This window comes from Strigops habroptila, chromosome 6 (assembly GCF_004027225.2).
Source record: "Strigops habroptila isolate Jane chromosome 6, bStrHab1.2.pri, whole genome shotgun sequence".
Lineage (NCBI taxonomy): Eukaryota > Metazoa > Chordata > Aves > Psittaciformes > Psittacidae > Strigops > Strigops habroptila.
In genome coordinates this window covers 75037087-75055251 of record NC_044282.2, presented here as the reverse complement: position 1 = coordinate 75055251, position 18165 = coordinate 75037087, and the positions used below count along the sequence as shown (strand labels likewise).

The following is an 18165-nucleotide window of genomic DNA, read 5'->3' as shown; positions in this document are numbered from 1 at the left end:
TTCGATGCCCTTTCCTTTCCTTGCTCAAAAATCCCAGGGGAGGTTGAAAGCAGTTACTTCACCTGCCCTTTTCTCCTTTAGAAACACCCAACATTACAACAACTGCAGTCTCCAGCATGCCCACACCTCCCAAACAGGAGAAGTTAAATGAAGGAGCAATTTTAGTATCATTTTTTCCCCACAAAAGCATAGAAAGATGAAACTTGTTATTCCTGAAGTTAACCCTAAGAACATTTATTTCTAAACTAACTCATTACAAAAAATTACATCAATAAAACACCAGATCCCAGTAACTGTGCAAACCAAGCGCTTACTTCCGCGACCGCTTGTGTTCTATGAGCAACACGACGAGCCTGTTGCGAAGGAACTTGATTTCCTTTGCATAGGACCTGCAGAATAAGTCCTTGAGCCTCCTGCGCAGGGCTCCCAGAGAAGGCAGGCTCTGGCAGTTGGGGATGTTGAGCATGCTCTCAAAGAACTCTTTCCACAGGTCAGCATTGGCAAGCCTGCAAAGGGACAAACATGCACCAAGGAAATGCTGAATTCAGGCTCTTAAAAGACTGTTTCCTGTATTTACCCAGCTCCCTCCCCAGTTACAGGCTGGAGCAACTGCAGATGTGGCTGTAACACAGCTGGGACATGCTGCTCAGTGAACCTAAGGGATTTTTCCTCCTTGTTTCCTCCTTCCAAGCAGCAAGTAGCTGACGACACTGCAATTCACCACTGAAACGCTTCCTGTGCTTGAGTCAGTGATTTTATGAAGCACTTCCCATGCTCTGAACCCCATTTTTAAGGCATCGAGGAGTGCACACAAGCAACACTGAAAGCTGTGTCAGAAACTAACCTCAAACCTACTACTGATGCATCTTTGTAGACATGGGAAGGTTTTGGAAAGGTTTTTTTGACACCAACCTTCTGAAGGCTCCTTCAGGCTTCCAGACACCGTTTTCATTCTTCACTTGCATGTAGGTACCAAAGAGCATGCAGTAGACTGTTGCTGCAATGCCAAAGTAGTCTGTCTAAACAAAGCATAAACAAGTTTCCTATTAGAAATCTAATGAGACCACAAAAAATCAGCTGAAAAACGCTCTCTGTGGAGCCAACAGGGCAAGCTCTGTAAGAGGAGGGTTCAGGGTCGAGTTTTTAAAGCAACAAGCTGAAGATATAACTCCAGTGCAGGAGTCTAACATTTCTGTACCCCATTTATTGACCCCAGGTGCACACAGTGAGCTCCAAATGTTCAGGCTGTCTGTGCAATCTCATACCTGGTAGTTCCATGGTCTCTGTGTCAGCATTTCAATACACTGAAATCCAGACGTTTCACACCTTGCAGTGAATGCTGTTCCCTCAGGAAAGAGTTTCATGTCTATACTCTGGCCCAAGTCAATGAGTGTCAAGCCATGAGAGAGACCATCTATGTCACATGTATCATTGTCCAGGAACCTTCAACCACAAGAAGCAGCAATCATATAAGCATCAAGGCTACGATATCATGATGTGACAGCATCTCAGGCAGCAAAGGGAAATACTTGCCTTTCTCCAAGTATGAAGTTGTCAGGTTTGATGTCACCATGAATGATTTTGCAGCTGTGGAGCTCTTCCACCATATGGAGAATTTTTATAGCAAAGTAGATGACAAGTGCTTGAGGCATCACCTTCTCAGGAAGCTTTTTGTAAATGTTTATGGCATTCTGTAAGCAAAAAGATAGTGAAGAACCATCAGCTACACAGAAACAGCTTGGTATGGATCCAGGTCCATGCTGATAAACACAGAATATGCTCACAAAGAAGGTCCATAAAGTGAAGAGTAGAGGAGACATGACTATTGTATATAATAGCTCTCCAAAGAGAGCAGAGATGTTGCAGAGCACAAGCTGATTACACTTACTAGCAATGTCCCATAGTTGTAGAGCTCACCAACCAAAATGCTTCCATTCTGGAAGAAGTGAGCAGAGTAAAAGTGGATGTAGAGATGGTGTATGCTTGGATCCAGCCTTTCCACCAGCTGTGTTGCTATGTAGAACTCCCAAGGGTTGGCAGGCTTCTGGACCTGTAACCAAAAGGTTGACTGACTATAGCTTAATATATTCCATTTATGACTTAATATACTTAAATCTGTGAGCATTAAAAGCAGAAGTTCTTCTCAGGTTGGGTTTTTTTGTTGTTGTTTAATGTCACACTGGGTATTTTTCCTCTTGACCAAATAAAACACTTCTATCTATAGTAATCAACCTCACGTTGATACACTCAGAGATTAAACCTCTTGAATCAAGACTTCAGTTACACACCACGGTTCCATTCTGGCTTATGCACCCTTTTGTGCTGTTTAAAATGTCAGTCTTTCTGCAACATTGATGTTTCTGATGGCAACAGACATTTTGTATAAAAGAGAAGGCTTTTGAAGTTGAAACAGGAAAACCCTTCTGATTCCTTCCCCTAGTATTTCCCCTGCTACGTTGAATACCTGATGCTCAAAATAGAACCCCAACCTTAAGTCACCTTTAACTACTTGAAAGCTCTCAGTTAAGCTGTTAAAATTAAGAGAGAAAGATTAAATGTTGCAGAGATCCACACAAAGGTTCCAAAGAAAGATCTAAGGTGGAAAGGCTAAAGGGGGGGAGTGTGTGTGTGTGTCAACTCAACCACACAACCACACTGTAGTAACTGTACATGTGCCCTCTCAGCCAGCAGCAGATGTGGCTTTGCATGACCTAGTGTAACCCTCATGGGCTAAGCTGACCTCGCAGTTGCAGACCTTCCTCTTGGCAGCAGTTCTGATGTAAACACATGTTATCATCTGTTGCTCATTCCTGCACTGAGCAGCCTGCGAGGAGACAGGGCAGAGCAGAGGGAGCTGCTCCATCTACAACACAAGTGTGTTTATTAATAACTGTACCAGAGAGGCATCGCCCAGAGTGTGCCCAACAGCCAGCTGCCACCAGAGCTGGCTGCACACAGGGAAAGCTAGTGGGTATGTATGTGGAACAAAGAATGGCTCCAAATTTATCATCAATCCATGTAGATTTCCCTTTTCTGTGGACTCAGAGCACTCACACAAGTATCTGCCTTTGTTCAGTTGAGAAAGATAACCTCCTTAGATTCTTGTGACTACTTTATAAAGGAAAGACTAAGAAGCAAGTAGAGCCAAGAGGATAAATAACTTCCCATCTAGAATGAATCCAACACCACAGCACTCAATCTGAACAAAGCTTTGAGGACAGACCTATAACGCTTTCCTTCATATTTATAAACATGAAACCTCCACTCTGGATACGTGTCGTTTACTATAAGACTCCAGAATTTTCCAGCATAGTTACTCCAAATCAGCACTACTTACTTTGAATATTACTTTCTGATTGTTTCTAGGGTTACTTGCATCCAGAATGGAAGCTTGATAGACTTGGGCAAAAGCTCCCTCTCCAACCAAGCAATCCACGTGGAATGAGCTGGAACCTTTAAGAGATTAACAACATTAAGCCCTGCTTGCAAGCTTCATGGAAGAGAGATCACTACTCAGGAACAAGATTAAAGCATGAGCCTACATAAGTTATTGCTTTAACCTAGAGCTAAAGTCTTTCTCTACAAGCCTCTTCTCCACAGAAGAGAACACGTAGTATGCGAAGTGCCACATACTAAACAAAATAATCAGTGTTTCTATTTTAGGCTGACTCCCTGGGAGCAATCAGATTCCAAAGTGCATTCCTTAGAAAAGTAAACACTAATGGTTAAGTCATACAAGTATGTTGCAATTGCTGTCGTCAGGATTCTGTTGACACAGGACTGGTGTTCTATACACAGTTTGAGTTGTGTCACAGATTATTAGGAAAATCAGGAAAATTCCCTACCCAGAACGCCTGATCAAAAACGCTTATGCTACAGAAGACAAACCAAAACCCAGGTCTAATTTCAGATCTGAGGTTTAGATAATCTGGAAGCTCTCTGGATACACACACAAGTCAAGTGAATTGGAAATTAGAGGTTTCCAGAAAACCTTCGAGAAATGCTTGACAAGTGAAATGTTTGAGGTAGCTCTTACCCAGGGAGAGTTCAGCCTTCAGCCTGATGGATGGAATTGCAGATTTCCATTCGAAGTAGTTGGCATAGGTGTGGAGTGGTTTAGGAAGCTCTGACAAGAATTGGCAAACCAATTCCTTATCCCAAGGGTTCTCAACAAGGACTTCATGGAAAGAAGAAAAATATTTGTACTGTAAGCAAAGCATCTCTCCAAAGAGGTAACACAAGCTTATATTTGAAAGAGTATCACGGATTTAAAAGAAAAACCATAATAAACATGAAAAAAACTCAGAGAGAGGTAAGTGAAGTACTCCTCAATTTTGACAATCCAGCTTTTATACCTGTATCTTCCTCTTGAAGTTGCCCAGACAGATGTTTCTGATGCATTTGAGCCTCAACTAGCAAAGAACCCTTACATACTCCTGAGTACCCCTGTACTTCAGAGTCTCTTTGGCATCACGTAATACAGGTAGGACACACTCTTGTCCTTCCTCACATCACCTGTAGCTAAGCAGAATCTCCTTGCAGGAGCCATGAGACAATTTGCTCACTGCAGTGACCACCTTCGTGTTGGAACAAAGCACTGCTGCAAGAACACACCACCCCTCCGGTCTCAGATGTGATGGAAGGAAACCGTGGGCAATGCTCCGTACCTGCAGCTCTAACACCTCGGGCTGTCCTGTCCTGCCCAGCTCCAGGCAGCTTTTCATGGGGAATTCTGTCCGGCCCAGCGGATGAGGAGTACTCGGTTCTGCTGGTGGCAGTCTGCTCATGTAACCTTTGAGAAGCAGCTGCAGCAGGTCCTGGCATTCCATTGCCTTGTTTCAAGACATTTCCTTGAAGCTCTCCTTGTTCTGCAACGTGTTCAAGCGCAGGGCTGTGTATTTAAAACAAAGTGTTAGTACTTGGCAGTACTGTCATGAGACTTTTACATCTTCAGTAAGAAAAAATATGTCGAAAGTCCACATTTGTGACCTTGGCTGTAACCAACATTAAGATGAATAAAATGAACATTTCTTAGGAAAATAAGATTTGGTCATATCATGCTACCAATAGTCCAATAATTTTCAAGTTCATTGGCCAACAAGTTCAGCCAATATTGAAAAGAAAGTAGTAGTTTTACATACTCTGAAGAGAAGACTCAGGGAGACCTTACAACAGTCTTCCAGTGCCAAAAGAGGCTACAAGAAACCTGGAGAGGGGCTTTGGACAAGGGCCTGTAGGGACAGGCCAAGGGGAATGGCTTTAACCTGCCAGAGGGGAGACTGAGATGAGCTCTGAGGCAGAAGCTCTTCCCTGGGAGGGTGCTGAGGCGCTGGCACAGACTTTTCCCAGAGAAGCTGTGGCTGCCCCATCCCTGGCAGTGTTCAAGGCCAGGTTGGACACAGGGGCTTGGAGCAACCTGCTCTAGTGGAAGGTGTACCTGCCCGTGGCAGGGGTTGGAGCTGGATGAGCTTTAAGCTCCCTTCCAACCCAAACCACTCTGTTATTCTATGATACACAGCCATTAAAACCTTCTGGACAGTTAACTTTTAATGTAAATATGTCAGGGAATGTAAATCACAGGAGCATTTTCAGGTTCATTTACCTCCACAGAGTGCTGAGATTTACACTAAGCAGAGTCCAGTCTGACACGAACACGTCAGCTCTAGATTAGTTGGAAACTCACGTCAAGAGCAGCACAGCAGACCTGCCTGCTCTGGCAGGGATTTACCCAGCACTCTCAAGTCTTGAAAACCTCCACAAGTCATGACATACCTCGGCTTCTTTGCTTTTGTCTGCTTGTGTAGCTCTTCAGAAAACTCCAAATCCATTTGTGGCAAGTCATCCCCACAGGCTGAACAAAGGGAGGAGCAACACAGCAAATGTTTAATATCCCCAAAGGCAAGAACATTTAGAGGCTTCTTACCAAGGCAAGAAGGTTAAGTTGTGAAAGCTGCCAAGGTATCACAAAAGCTAGCACTGAACAAAAGCCTATTTTAATATATGAGTAAAGATAATGGCTTGATTTCTTTAGGGAGTGTATTCCAGCACTAAAAAGAGGCAGACAAGCATAAGGTGCCCCCAGAAGAAGGTGGTGCTGGGACTCCGGCCAATTTTATGACTATTTACAACCCCTTGGAACAGTTCAGAGCAGCAGTTTGACAGCACAGTGAAAGCCTCTCTTGTCCCTTGCCACCTTCTCTTATTCCCCCAATTAAAAACTCTTGGAAAGCTCATTCTGGGCCAGGCTGTGCTCCCAGCTGCTGCTCTGCAAGGAATGTGTGCTCAGAAGTGGCAGCAGCAGGAGCTGTACCTATGTGGTATTGTGGCAAAGGCTGTGAGGTAACCAGGGCACAGAGATGGAGTGATGCAGCACTGAACTACATGCTCCCAGCCTGGAGTGTTCATTGCTTTACCTCTGTCCTCCAAAGCTTGTTGTGGGTGTGCTGAGAGGTAATTAAACGGTGTTGATACAAGCTGGGCAGCTCGTGCAAAGTCTCTCGTGTTGTCTGGGCTGGGAGCTAACGTTTTATTACTGCTTGGGAGATTCCACACTGTATAATCATCCCTCAGGAACTCCACTGTCCCTGTTTCCTCCTAGACAAGGAAGAAAAGATATAAAGATTTAAAACTAAGGCATCAAAGCTCTCCTACAGCTCTCCTGTAACCCTACAGCAGCCTCTGCAGTCAGTTCAGTAGCGCAGAGCCTGCGTGTGTCAACTTACAGCATTAGAAAAATAAAGGAATGGCAATATAACCTAAATGGCAGGTTTACATAGTTTTGTATCAGATCTGAGTGTTGGCAATAAGCAGCAAAACACTAGACAATAAAAAATTGCCATTAGAGCCTGAAAAAGCCCATCTCCTTACTCAGCCACCACTTGTATCCAGCAGACTGAAGTTTTATGCATCTCCTTAGCCGTGAGAACTGTGAAGTGGTTATTAAGTGTCTCTTGCTCCCTGTCATTCATCCCCCAAACAGAATCATGGAATGGTTTGTGCTGGAAGGGACCTTAAAGCTCCTCCAGTTCCAACCCCCTGCCACGGGCAGGGACACCTTCCACTAGAGCAGGTTGCTCCAAGCCCCTGTGTCCAACCTGGCCTTGAACACTGCCAGGGATGGGGCAGCCACAGCTTCTCTGGGCAACCTGTCTGGTGAAGAATTTCTTCCTTATATCTAAACTGTATTTAGTTTAGATATATATAGTTTTAAGCTCTTTCAGCTTAAAACCATTCCTCCTTGCCAAACCCATGCATTTAGCGCAGTCAGATTTGTTCTAGGGAGAGTTCTCCACTAGGAAGCTCCTAGAAGCTTTGTGAAAATTAACCGGAAACGTTCATCCCATTGGCAGGAAAAAGAGTATCTAGACTTCAGATAGGTTCAGTCATAAGAATTTTACAGGCTTGGGACAGACCAGAGGTAAATGAAGCCACCTCTGCTGTCCCCTCTAACTACATAACCCATTTTTAAGGCTAATTCTTGCAGTAATACCAAACACTCACTTCTGTGTTTGCTGTACAGTCGGTCAAGGGACGTTCTCCAACAGTTCTGGGCTCTTCTGGCTTGTTTTTGTGCTGTGGGATCCTGACAAAACAGGTAGTTCAGAATCTGAGGGTTCAGAGTCTTCCAAGGCAGACTGATCATAACAAAGGCTTCTTGGTTTCAACTTTTATTCTTTTAAATAATCCCATTTGCAGACACTTAGAGAAGCTGCAGTAGCTCAAAGGAACAAACTATCCACACTTATCCAGAAAATTAAGCATCTCAAGCACTGTCCCAACAGGGAAGTTGTGCAATTCCACAGAGAAGCAACTACAGCTTTCTCAAGCCACTTCCACACAGCTGCTAGTGACTGTATTCAAGCCAATCCTGGTACTGCAAATAGTCACAGCAGCTCTATGGGATAGAATCAATCCTATATGGAATTCTTAATGAGCTGAACTCAGCTGTTACTTGTTTGCTCCTTACCCATTGTTCTCTTTCTCATTCTCATCTTCAAAGATAGAGAATGCAGGCACGACAGGGACCACAGCATTGGGTTTCAGGCTTCCATCAGGGTCTTAAGAATAAAAGACAACCAATATTACCTTCACCCAGTGAAGAGTACATAAACAGTCACATTTTCACCCTTAACCAGGCAACTGATGCTCATGGCTGCATCCTGAAGCATCCTCAGAATTGCCCTCAAATCATCTTTCCTATAAGCTCTTGGAAATGGGGAAGATTTTTCCACCCCAAACCCAAGGCTGGCCGGGAATACGGAAGCTTTCTTGGCTGCATCTGACCAGTTGTGAAATATCCCAGTGCTCACTCTTGTCAGCCACTGCTACTGCCTCGTTTTCAACTGTTACACTAAGCTGGTGGTTCAGATGCTAACGCCCAGCCTCCAAAATGCTTTAGTAAAAAGCTTTACTCACATGAAGCTGTGCTCTTTTCAAAGTTAGGTTTTAAACACCAGAGAAGTCTCTATAGAGAAGCATCAATAGGTTTGCTAACAAAGTGCTTCTGCTCTTCTCTGACCATGCATCAAGATTTAGAACTTGTCAGTAAATTAAATTACCAGGAAAGAACTTGTTTCTTTCCACCTACTCGAACTGTTATTTATCTCAAAGTTATCAGGACTGGTGGGAGGAGTAGGTGGGAAATAAAGGCAGGAAATATCATGGAGTGAAGAACATTAATAGCACCTACCACTTTTTCTGCAGAAGGCTTCAAATTGCTCCTCGCTTTCATCAAGAGGAGATGGTTCAGGCAGGATGGGTGTTTGAAACATATCCATGAGAAACCCTAAGTAAATGAATAAAATGATTATCCCCAAACCCACAGGAATATCACACCCAGTAGAAGAAGTTTTCAGAGGTTCTTCCATTGTGTAGTAGTCAAACCCAGTGCCAATTCATTATAATATTTTTATGATTTATCAAACGCCAGTAAGCAATTATTCCTTCCTGTTGCAGTTAAACACTTCAGACAACTGAACACACACACAGGGAAAGGCCAACGCAGTTGTTGGTGCCATGGCCTTTTTTTTTTCCTCTCTAAGATAGGATTTCAAGTTCTGCTACAGGACCAAATTCTCCTTTATGTCCTTAGATATTTGGAAAACTAACACACACCACAAGCTTCTTGGGGTTTTTATTCTTTACAATCACAACTTCCCTTTTAGGATTTTGGAAAAAGGACAATGTTTAGAACTGTCAATGTCTGTTAAATAATCAAAGACCTTTTGCATAAGTCACCCTTGTTTCAGCTTTGAGGGAAGCTCACCATCACCCAGAGCTGACTGACTAACTACATCACGTTCTCCCACAATAGTCTGTTCTAGGTCTTTGACTCAAGAAAAGGAGCCCCTGAGAGCAGTGACAAGAGCAGCTCAGAAGCCAAGGAAGAAGCCTGCAGGTGCATCACCAGTGACTTATCCAAGAGTTTACAGCACGTGGCTGCTGGGATGTTGTTAAAGCATCTATTTTTGGTCAAAAGTTTTAGGTGATGCACAAAATGGCAAAAGAAAATTAGCAGTTTAAGTTTATTTTGCTCTTTGACTGGATGGTGCACATGCCTGTATCTACAGACCCTTCTTGTATAGCTGGCTCCACCTAAGATACCAGGCAAGATCCCATTACCTCCAGTGGAACTAGGGTTATTCCAGGTGCTTACCCAGTGCTTCCTTTGTATGAACTGTGGGCGAAGGCTGCACTTTGAATGGTGTGGCCTGTGTTGCTCCTCCCAGAGAGGTGTTTGGGGTGGCTTGAGAAGCATTTCCAGAAGCAAAGTAAGAATTTCCCACTCTAGATGCTAGAAAAAGAGAACAAGATAGTTTCTGAAGTAGCCTGGGATTGTTTATTAACATTTAAGTAGCTTGCAAAATGTTATGAGAGAAGTAACTGAGTTGAGGAGCAGAACGACAACTCAGGCTTTTGGAAGAGATTTTGGCTTGTGCACAGATCTGCTTGGCAGATTCCCAAGGAAGACTGCTCTGAAGGGCAAGAGGGACCCTGGACACCTGGGTGCCCTTGGTGCCCATCTTCAGTTCACAGGAATGATCCATTCTGACACAGAAAGCCAAGCAGGCAGGAAGCCAGCAAAGATACACAGTGAACTCCTGTCCAAACTCAAACAAAAAGGAATTGCCCACAAGGTGGAAAAGTGACTGGAAGGGATATAGAGACATTGCCCAAGCATGCAGGGATGGAGTTAGGAAAGTCAAAAAGCTTAGCTAGGTCTGGAACTAGCAGCCACATGCTATTGGTCACCAGACAGTAACAGTGACACCAATAGCAGCAGTCTTTATCAAACCTGGGCTTATTACCTTCTTTCACATCCACAGCAGACGTCAATGCAGCAGCTCTCTTATTGGGGTGCCTTCAAAGGAAATATTAACAACATTAGCTGGAAATAAAAGCCATTATTTAAATTCCAGCTTCATTCTAAACAGTAACGAGGCCTTTCCCAGCCTAGAACAAAGGAAACATCCCAGACAAACACAACTAGTGATCCTATTTTTATCCCTCATGGATGACTTTTTAGTCACACAAATGAAGCAAGTGATAGAGCCTTTAGAATGTTATTAGAGGCTGCTCCAAGAAAGTTTCTCATACACTGTCAGTAGGTATAAAACCTGAAAGGCAGCAGAGTCCTTTAGAAAGGTTAAAATGCAGGCATTACGTACTCTTCTTGGGCACAGTTTGCCTTCAAATAACTCCCTAATATAAGTGAATGACAACCGGATTCATTTCCTCTTGTTGGCCAAGCCTACCCAGGCAGGCTTGCTTTGCCAAGCTAGGTTTCTCCCTCTGCCCCCCAGCTTTGTTTGCTGTATTAAGCTAAGCCAGACAAGCAAGAAGTACAGAAGATAAATACAAGCACTTTTTTCTTCTCTGGAGACCTTGTAGCCAAGATGTAGTGTATGGGACCTGCAGGAACTGAGCATATCCTGTTTATTTCAGGCATGCCAGGGCCAGCAATGCTGAATGATTACTGCAGTTACACACTCAGTTTCCTCTTTGTTATTACAACTGAAACACAGGTTAAAGGAATTAAAACCTAAAAGGCAGACTGTAAGTTATGGAAGTTTGGTCTATGTCTAAATACTTGTTTCCACAGGCTGCTTCAGATTATTTTGTTTTCAGAAGAGGTAGAAAGACTTTTTTAGTTAATTCTCAGTTGAAATGCAGCTACTGTGATACAGCACAAGAGCAAGAATTAGCCTCTTTATACATACTTTTCTCCAGTGCTCCAGTTAAGAGCAGAGTCAGGATGTGCCCGTTCCTGAGTTGAAGTGGTGTTGAAGGGATGGTGTAACAAACTGTTCTGGAGTTGTCCAAGCCCTGGCTGAGTTCTGACTGCATCCTTCTTACATGTTTCTTCCCACAGTGAGGTTGGTGTCTTCTGGTGGCCAGTGGCTTTCCCTGCCTGCAGCGTAGGAGCAGTGGCTGATAAAGCACTTGCCTGAGGCTGGTCTGGCACCAGCCCTCGAGTGTTCTGTAGATGTGAAGTTTGACAAGATGCCCTCCAGTTCTGCTGTAGAGAGGCGCTGGATGTCACGTGTGGGTTCACCTTTAGGGATGAGAAATGCTCTTTTACACTCCAACACCCCCCACAAGTAGAACCATTGCCATTTTCCTTTTATTTCTGCAGAACCAGAGCAGTTTTTCATACATAACTTTCATATGCAACTAAAACTAAATTGTGGAGAAGCAAAAATGAACCTCTGAGTTTAATAACTAAAATACATATCATTGAGTATTTAAAGTTATGCCAGGTATCTACACTAGTCACTAATGCAGCCTGAACTGCCAGGTTTGGCTAACAATTTGCTTTGGTGACTGTCTAAAGCATGGCTAGATTGTGAGATTGAGTTCATGAAGACAGCTCCTGTTGATCACAGTATGTACTTACCACTGCCCCATTTGGCCCAGCTGATGTCGTAGCTGCTGGTTCCAGTCTGGTCTCCTCCAAGCTTTTGGTGAGCTGGGTGAGCTGCTCCAGCTTCTGCTGCAGAGCTTGCAGTTCAAGGACAGCAGACTCTTTTTTCCTTATGGAGTCTCTCTGTTCTTTCTCTAAGGATTAAACAACGATATCAAGTGAAACAGTTAACCAATATCCAAATTAGTTTCTCAACATAGACATTCCAATCTACTTGAATGTAGATACATAGTCTGTACAATAGATAACACTCAGCTCTAGAGGTGTAAGTTTGGGAGAAGCAGTCACACCAGGGTAACCAGGACCGCTCAAAGCTGCTCACACTTTCCTCAGAAGATACACCACTGTGAAAATCTAGGTTTAAAAAGACAAATCCAAGGGAGGAGCTTAAACAGTAAATACTGGTGTCAATTGTTTGGCATGCTATCTGATGTTTCCAAGCTCTCCCCACTCCATTTCCATACAGGGATGCTAACTTGGGCTTTGAGAAAAAGTTTCCAGGCTTCAGCAGAGAGGTTGAAAAAGAACTGAATGCAGCCAAATACTCTTTTTCCAAGGCTATGAGAATGTTTCTGGAATAGCTGCATGGCAAGAGAGGAATACCCCATTCCTGCTGTCTCCTGAGGCGCTCGTACTTCTTGAAGTATCTCTTGGCTCTCAGCTCCTCAAAGCAAAGTTCAGAGCCTTCAGAGATGAGCAGGTTCTTCTCATACATTGCAACCTGCTCACACTCAACACCAGCAGAGGACGACTTAGGATGGACTTCAGATTTGGAGATGTATGTAACATACTTTCTGTGAGGAAAAATAAGGAAAAGCTCTATTCGAGTTTGTTGGATTTATTCCAGAACTGTGTTCATATTCCCACAGTGCCTTTAAAAAACCCCCAAACACTTACACTTCTTCTCTTCCACCAGAACAGGACTGAGCACCATCACAATCAGGACCCTAAAGCAGGGAAAGGGAAATAAATGTTAAAATAAAAGCAGGAATTCCAGTGTTACAGTTAACCACCCATTTTGACAGGACCAGCAACCACAAAGCCCCTAATATTTAGTTCTGATTGAAGGGATGACAATTCAGATCATGAGCATGGTAAGAGCAGATCAGAAAGAGCTCTACAGCTCATCAGAGCCTGAGGAAGTTCATCCTGAACAATTAGCCATGTAACAGTCTGCTGTAATCTCAGAGAGCTTTTAGAAGATGGATACTGGAACTATCCAGGAAGGATATCTGGATGCTGGAACTAGTTGAACAGGGAGTTTCTATTCAAAAAATCAGGAATATAAGTGATAGATAACTTGGGTTAACAGTGATAGATCACTGTTAAGAACAGATCTGACGACCCCACCCAATTTCTTTCTTTGTTCAATCTCAGTGCTAAGGAACAGGCAGCACACAGAAGAAGCTCTAAGCTCTATTCCATCATTCAAGATATCTTCCAGAATTTGCAGGCAATACCAAACTGAAATAGTCATGAACACCTCAGAAAACAGGACCAAGATGAAAAAGGTTTCATCTGTTTCCTGCCCAGTCATTCAGGCTTTAGTTTCACCCTCTGCTCACCTTCCATCTCACTGAGCAGAACCGTAACCAGCTCTGACAAACCTCAGAAGAATGAGTGCTGCACTGGCTACTCAGCTGAGTTACAACAAGTATAGTTTCTTTTTTTGCTGTTTTATTGTGGGGAAGGAAGTCAAGGAAGACAACTGCAGGGTGACAGGAGTCACACTGTAAAGCTAACTCAGGATCTCCACGAGGTATGAACAGAACCTGAGCTGGAACTTGTCAGACTGAGCTGGCAAGCTGCAGAGGGGCTCAAGAATGGTGCTGAAATCACCTCCTACTCATTTTCCAGCTCAGACAAGGAGCCACCATGCCACTGAGGACCAGCCCAGACACTTCGCTTCATCTTCTAGCATTATCTTTAATTTATTCTTAAAGAGGTTAACTTGAATTTCACCGAAATCCAGTGTAAGCAATTTCCAGGGAGCATGACTGGCACAGGATCTATTGATATTGTTCCTCCTCTGAAGAAAGCAACCAGCTGGATGGATCACTCCTTGCTGTGGTTCTGGAAATGTGTCAAGTGACCTAAAAGTGTGTCCCAACACTTCCCAATCGAGGTATTTCTATGAAGATGTGACAGCATAAACCCACCAGTAATGTTTTTGGGGCACACCAGACAGAGTTAGTATGTTTTATCATCCTTATCCAGTCAAGCTCATCAATCTAACCTGTATGTGAGGGCTCCACAATGCCCAAGTCACTTACTAATAGTCACTAACCTGATTTTTGCAGGCGTATGCTGGGTCATTACTATTTGAAACACTCTTTTGTGGAGCCATTTGATTTGCAGCATGTGAAGTTTGAAGAGGCTTGATAACAGCAGCACCTGGGACAGATAATATGGATTTGCATTAAAAAGTAGAAATAATTTTCTTATTTATGAATTTCTATTTGCTTTAAGCACTGGAAAACTAAGAACTCATTTTGAATAAAATTCCCTTAAGAATTTTAAACATAGCCAGGAAATTAGGGGGAAAAAAAGACCCAGTTTCTACAGGAAACATGATTTCTTCAGGGGCAAAACTCACTCATTGATGTAGAAGATCCATCTAATCAAGCTACAGCTCACAGGCAAGTACCTTGAGCCTCACCTTGCAAAGGGGGATTCCGAGGATCAGAGTTCTGCAGCCAGCTAAATTGCAAAAGAAGACAGTTATTATCATGAAATCACTTGTCCCTCACTCCTCCCCACACCCAGGAGCCTTTGATACCCTCGTACAGGCATTGTGCTGTGAAATGCAACACTAAAAACCCAAGGCAGTTACAGGACACTGATTACTGTACATGGACATATCCCTGAAGCTTGAGCTTCCAAGTAGTGAAGCTCACACACAGTATTTCCCAGGTAGGCTGCCTGAAGCAGGCCAGGATACATGTTTTTGTAATCTGGATTTACTTAACGGACACTAGACAGGAAATTAGTCAATAAATTGTTATTTTCTTTCTGGGCCCTGCTTTGCTAAAGACACTCTGGTGCAGTTTTTATATACACCCCCTCCAAAACATCCAACAAATACAAAAGGCAAAGAAGTAGGGTTAAGCTTATACCTACCTCTAACAAAACCAATCATTGCCTCTGCTATAGCACATACACACAAGCACAGAACATAAAATTAACCATCTGAACAGCCCAACAAGTGAAGGATGTGTCAGAATTACCAATAGAGCTGTTGCAGGTTCTCTCGTGGCTGGGCCTGGTTGTGAAGCCCTCTCTGAAGGACAGCTCCTGCATGTTGCACGTTGCCCTCGCTGACGAGCTGCTGAGCCCAAGCGATGTAGAAGCTCGATGCCTTTGCACCTACTCCCTGTCCGTGCAGGTAGTCGAAATACTGGCAGGGAGAAGAGATGAACGCTGCCTGTATGAGACAAAGGTGCATAAATGCTTTCAAATACATCCAAGGAAGTTGCAAGCAAATAAACTCAGTGTCAATTTCTTAGTTACCACCATAGGAAAGCATTGTTTTCTAAAGTAAAGCCAGTTGATAGATATGATTCCTCACAAGCCAAACAGCTAAATAACAGAGTAATAAAGATATATGCTGTCCTTCAGCAGGACTGAAAAGTCCTCAGAGCTCCTAAAGAGAGCAGCAATACATCTAAGCTCCACACCACCTCCCTGAGGGCTCCTTTTCCTCCCACAGCTCTCTGCAGTCAGAGCTACAGAATCACAGGACAGCTTTATTAGGATAGCCTAATTCTCCCCAAAAGCATATACCTACCAGCTTAATGCAGTAGTTAACAAATCTTGGATCTTGATGGTACCTCTTGTCACTTAAGAACATCCTCACGAGCTGGTCCAGGAGGCCAGGCAAGCGGTTCTGCTTCTCTTGCGGGGGAAGACACCCTTCTACCCACTGTGCGTACCTGAAACATGCCCAAGCAACTCAGAACGACTGCTCAAACTCAGTCTGGCTTTCAAACTTAAACAGGGGAGACTGAGATGAGCTCTGAGGCAGAAGCTCTTCCCTGGGAGGGTGCTGAGGCGCTGGCACAGACTTTTCCCAGAGAAGCTGTGGCTGCCCCATCCCTGGCAGTGTTCAAGGCCAGGTTGGACACAGGGGCTTGGAGCAACCTGCTCTAGTGGAAGGTGTCCCTGCCCGTGGCAGGGGTTGGAGCAGGATGAGATTTAAGCTCCCTCCAACCCAGGCTGTTTTGGCTCTGTAAGAGCCCTGCCGCGCAGCAGCAGCGGTGCTGACCTGTCCCATAGCTCCAGCGGGTCGCTCCCTCGGTAGTTCCGTATCTGAGCCTCGAAGCTCCTGCAAGACAAAGGCCGGGTCAGGCCGGGCTCACGGCAGCCCCCCCCTCCCCACACACACAGGGGCCGTGCCCGGTACACCCAGCACAGCTCCGGCGGGCAAAGGCCGGGGGCTGCCCCTCTGCCCTGGGGTCCGGGTCCGGGTCCGGGTCCGGGTCCGGGTCCGGGTCCGGGTCCGGGTCCGGGTCCGGGTCCGGGTCCGGGTCCGGGTCCGGGTCCGGGTCCGGGTCCGGGTCCGACCGCGCTCACCTCACGGCGCCGTCCATGTCCCGCCCGCCCCAACGGCTGCGCCGATTCAAACCCGCCGCGCCGCTCTCCCATTGGCAGCCGCGCTCCGCCAATCACGCCCGTTTCCGCTGGGAGGCCGCGCTTTCTGTATCACCCCATTGGATGAGGAGGCCACGCCCCCTGGGCCTGGCCCCGCCCCTCCCCGTCTGGTTATGGAGGAGAAAGGAGGGAATAATCCATCTATAAAGTGATTAATTGATAACAACAATGATTTATATTGATAAAGGCTGCCCGGGGCAGGCCCAGCCGGCACTGTGCACCGGGCAGTACTCTGGGGGAGCAGGACTTGGCCTCGCTCTGCTGGGATTAGCTTCCTCTGCACATACAAGTAAACAGGGAAGTTGGGAGGAAGTCCCATGGGAAGTGGGAACCCCGCCCCCAGAAGCTTTGCACCCATAAGGATGTGATCCAACACACCCAGCCCCCTCTCCCCTCATTAACTCTCTGATAATTAGTTGTTTTTTCCATACTGCTGAATTTAATGTACAACAGCGCTGCTGGATTCAGCTACACTGGTCCATACGCGGGTATAAAAGTGCTGTAATACAAAAGTCCAGTTACAAGGAGTAGGTATTTCATAACATACTGAATATGGCACCATCAGTGACTGGCACAGTCCATACACCAACTCTCCCCTCTGCTTTCCCACGAGGGTAGTTCCAGTTTCAACATATACATGAGACTTGCTGCGAGATAAAGCTCCTTTACACAATGAAGCCACTTTGGGCACCAGCTGCCCCCTCTGCTGCACGATCTGGTCCCCACACACGTTGTGGCTGGAGGTGAGCAGCCAGGGAACATGCTCAAGGTCCAGGCAGCTGGGGATTAACTCCTCCTCACCGACTGCCACGGCTGGTCCCTGTCACGCTGCGCTCTCTGAAGTGGGGTGGCTGGGAACAGGGGCAGTAGGGGACAAGTTCAGGATCTCCTCAAATGATGGGCCTTCATCCTCAAGGGGTATCTCTGCCTCAAACATGCGCTGGAGCAGAGCATCAACTGTCCTGTACCCTGCAGGTGGGCAAAGGAAAGTCACTGTAAGCATCCATCCCTGTTCTGCAAAGTTAGGTTGTAGTGACCTTGAGGCAGCTCCCCAGGTTTTACACTAACAGGCAAGACTACAAACACCCCAAGTGCTGTTCCCTGGCATTTTACCCCAGGTACTTTTAAGCACTTATCCTTTACAAGACCATTATTTTAACATCCTAAGCATTTCCATTCTCACGTGTCCTTCAGCACAAGTGTAATCCCAACCCACTGCCACACCAAGAAGCATGAGCTCAGGGAACTGCTAAGGAACAGCCAGGAAGCCAGTAGAAGGAAAAGTAGTTGTTAAGCTAAAGGAGCGTATAGTCACCCCGTGATCCAAGCCAAGAGGAAGGCAAAGCATGTGCAGGAGGGAGGAAAGAAAACAGACTTCTCAGGAGCAGCAGGACCTCCACCACCAAGGCAGCATCTTCAGAGACCAGGCAAGAAGACAAGTGTGCACAGAAGGGCTGAGGTGGAAGAGAGAAGAAGTTGCTACAGAGGTAAAAAGAAACAGCAAATATTAGTGTCTGCAGGTCTCAAAATCCCCAGCTGGGTTTTAGCTGCTTTTACATCCCAAAGGAGCAGCAGTGCTTGGGAGCTTCCCC

General features: G+C 45.2%; 2 protein-coding genes across 4 annotated transcripts in view; both read right to left on the bottom strand.

Annotated features, from left to right (window-relative positions):
* Positions 1–206: 206 nt before the first annotated feature.
* On the bottom strand, positions 207–16559 carry BUB1 (BUB1 mitotic checkpoint serine/threonine kinase). The gene is made up of 25 exons (XM_030490502.1): positions 16496–16559; positions 16188–16247; positions 15711–15855; positions 15151–15347; positions 14583–14623; positions 14211–14317; positions 12821–12870; positions 12527–12717; positions 11897–12057; positions 11220–11554; positions 10308–10360; positions 9656–9793; positions 8690–8785; positions 7967–8057; positions 7501–7582; positions 6414–6594; positions 5773–5851; positions 4668–4891; positions 4037–4177; positions 3338–3453; positions 1889–2050; positions 1534–1691; positions 1266–1443; positions 913–1019; positions 207–506 (listed from the first exon to the last, which is right to left on the bottom strand). The coding sequence occupies exons 1-25, from the start codon at positions 16510–16512 to the stop codon at positions 311–313; spliced, it is 3306 nt and encodes a 1101-aa protein (XP_030346362.1). The 5' UTR covers positions 16513–16559; the 3' UTR covers positions 207–310.
* The window catches only part of LOC115609809 (two pore calcium channel protein 2-like), a 16305-nt gene continuing 14086 nt past the window's right edge, over positions 15947–18165 (bottom strand). The window contains exons 19-20 of one of the 3 annotated variants that reach the window (XR_003991993.1): positions 17286–17542; positions 15947–15957 (exon numbers count right to left, since the gene is read on the bottom strand). Coding sequence is in view for 1 of the 3 variants with exons in the window: in XM_030490503.1 (XP_030346363.1) it covers positions 17397–17542 (146 nt within the window). In the remaining 2 variants the exon portion in view is untranslated. Of the gene's footprint in view, positions 15958–16989; positions 17543–17888; positions 18053–18165 lie in introns of those variants that run through there. The other 2 variants (XR_003991994.1, XM_030490503.1) reach the window with 2 other exon arrangements.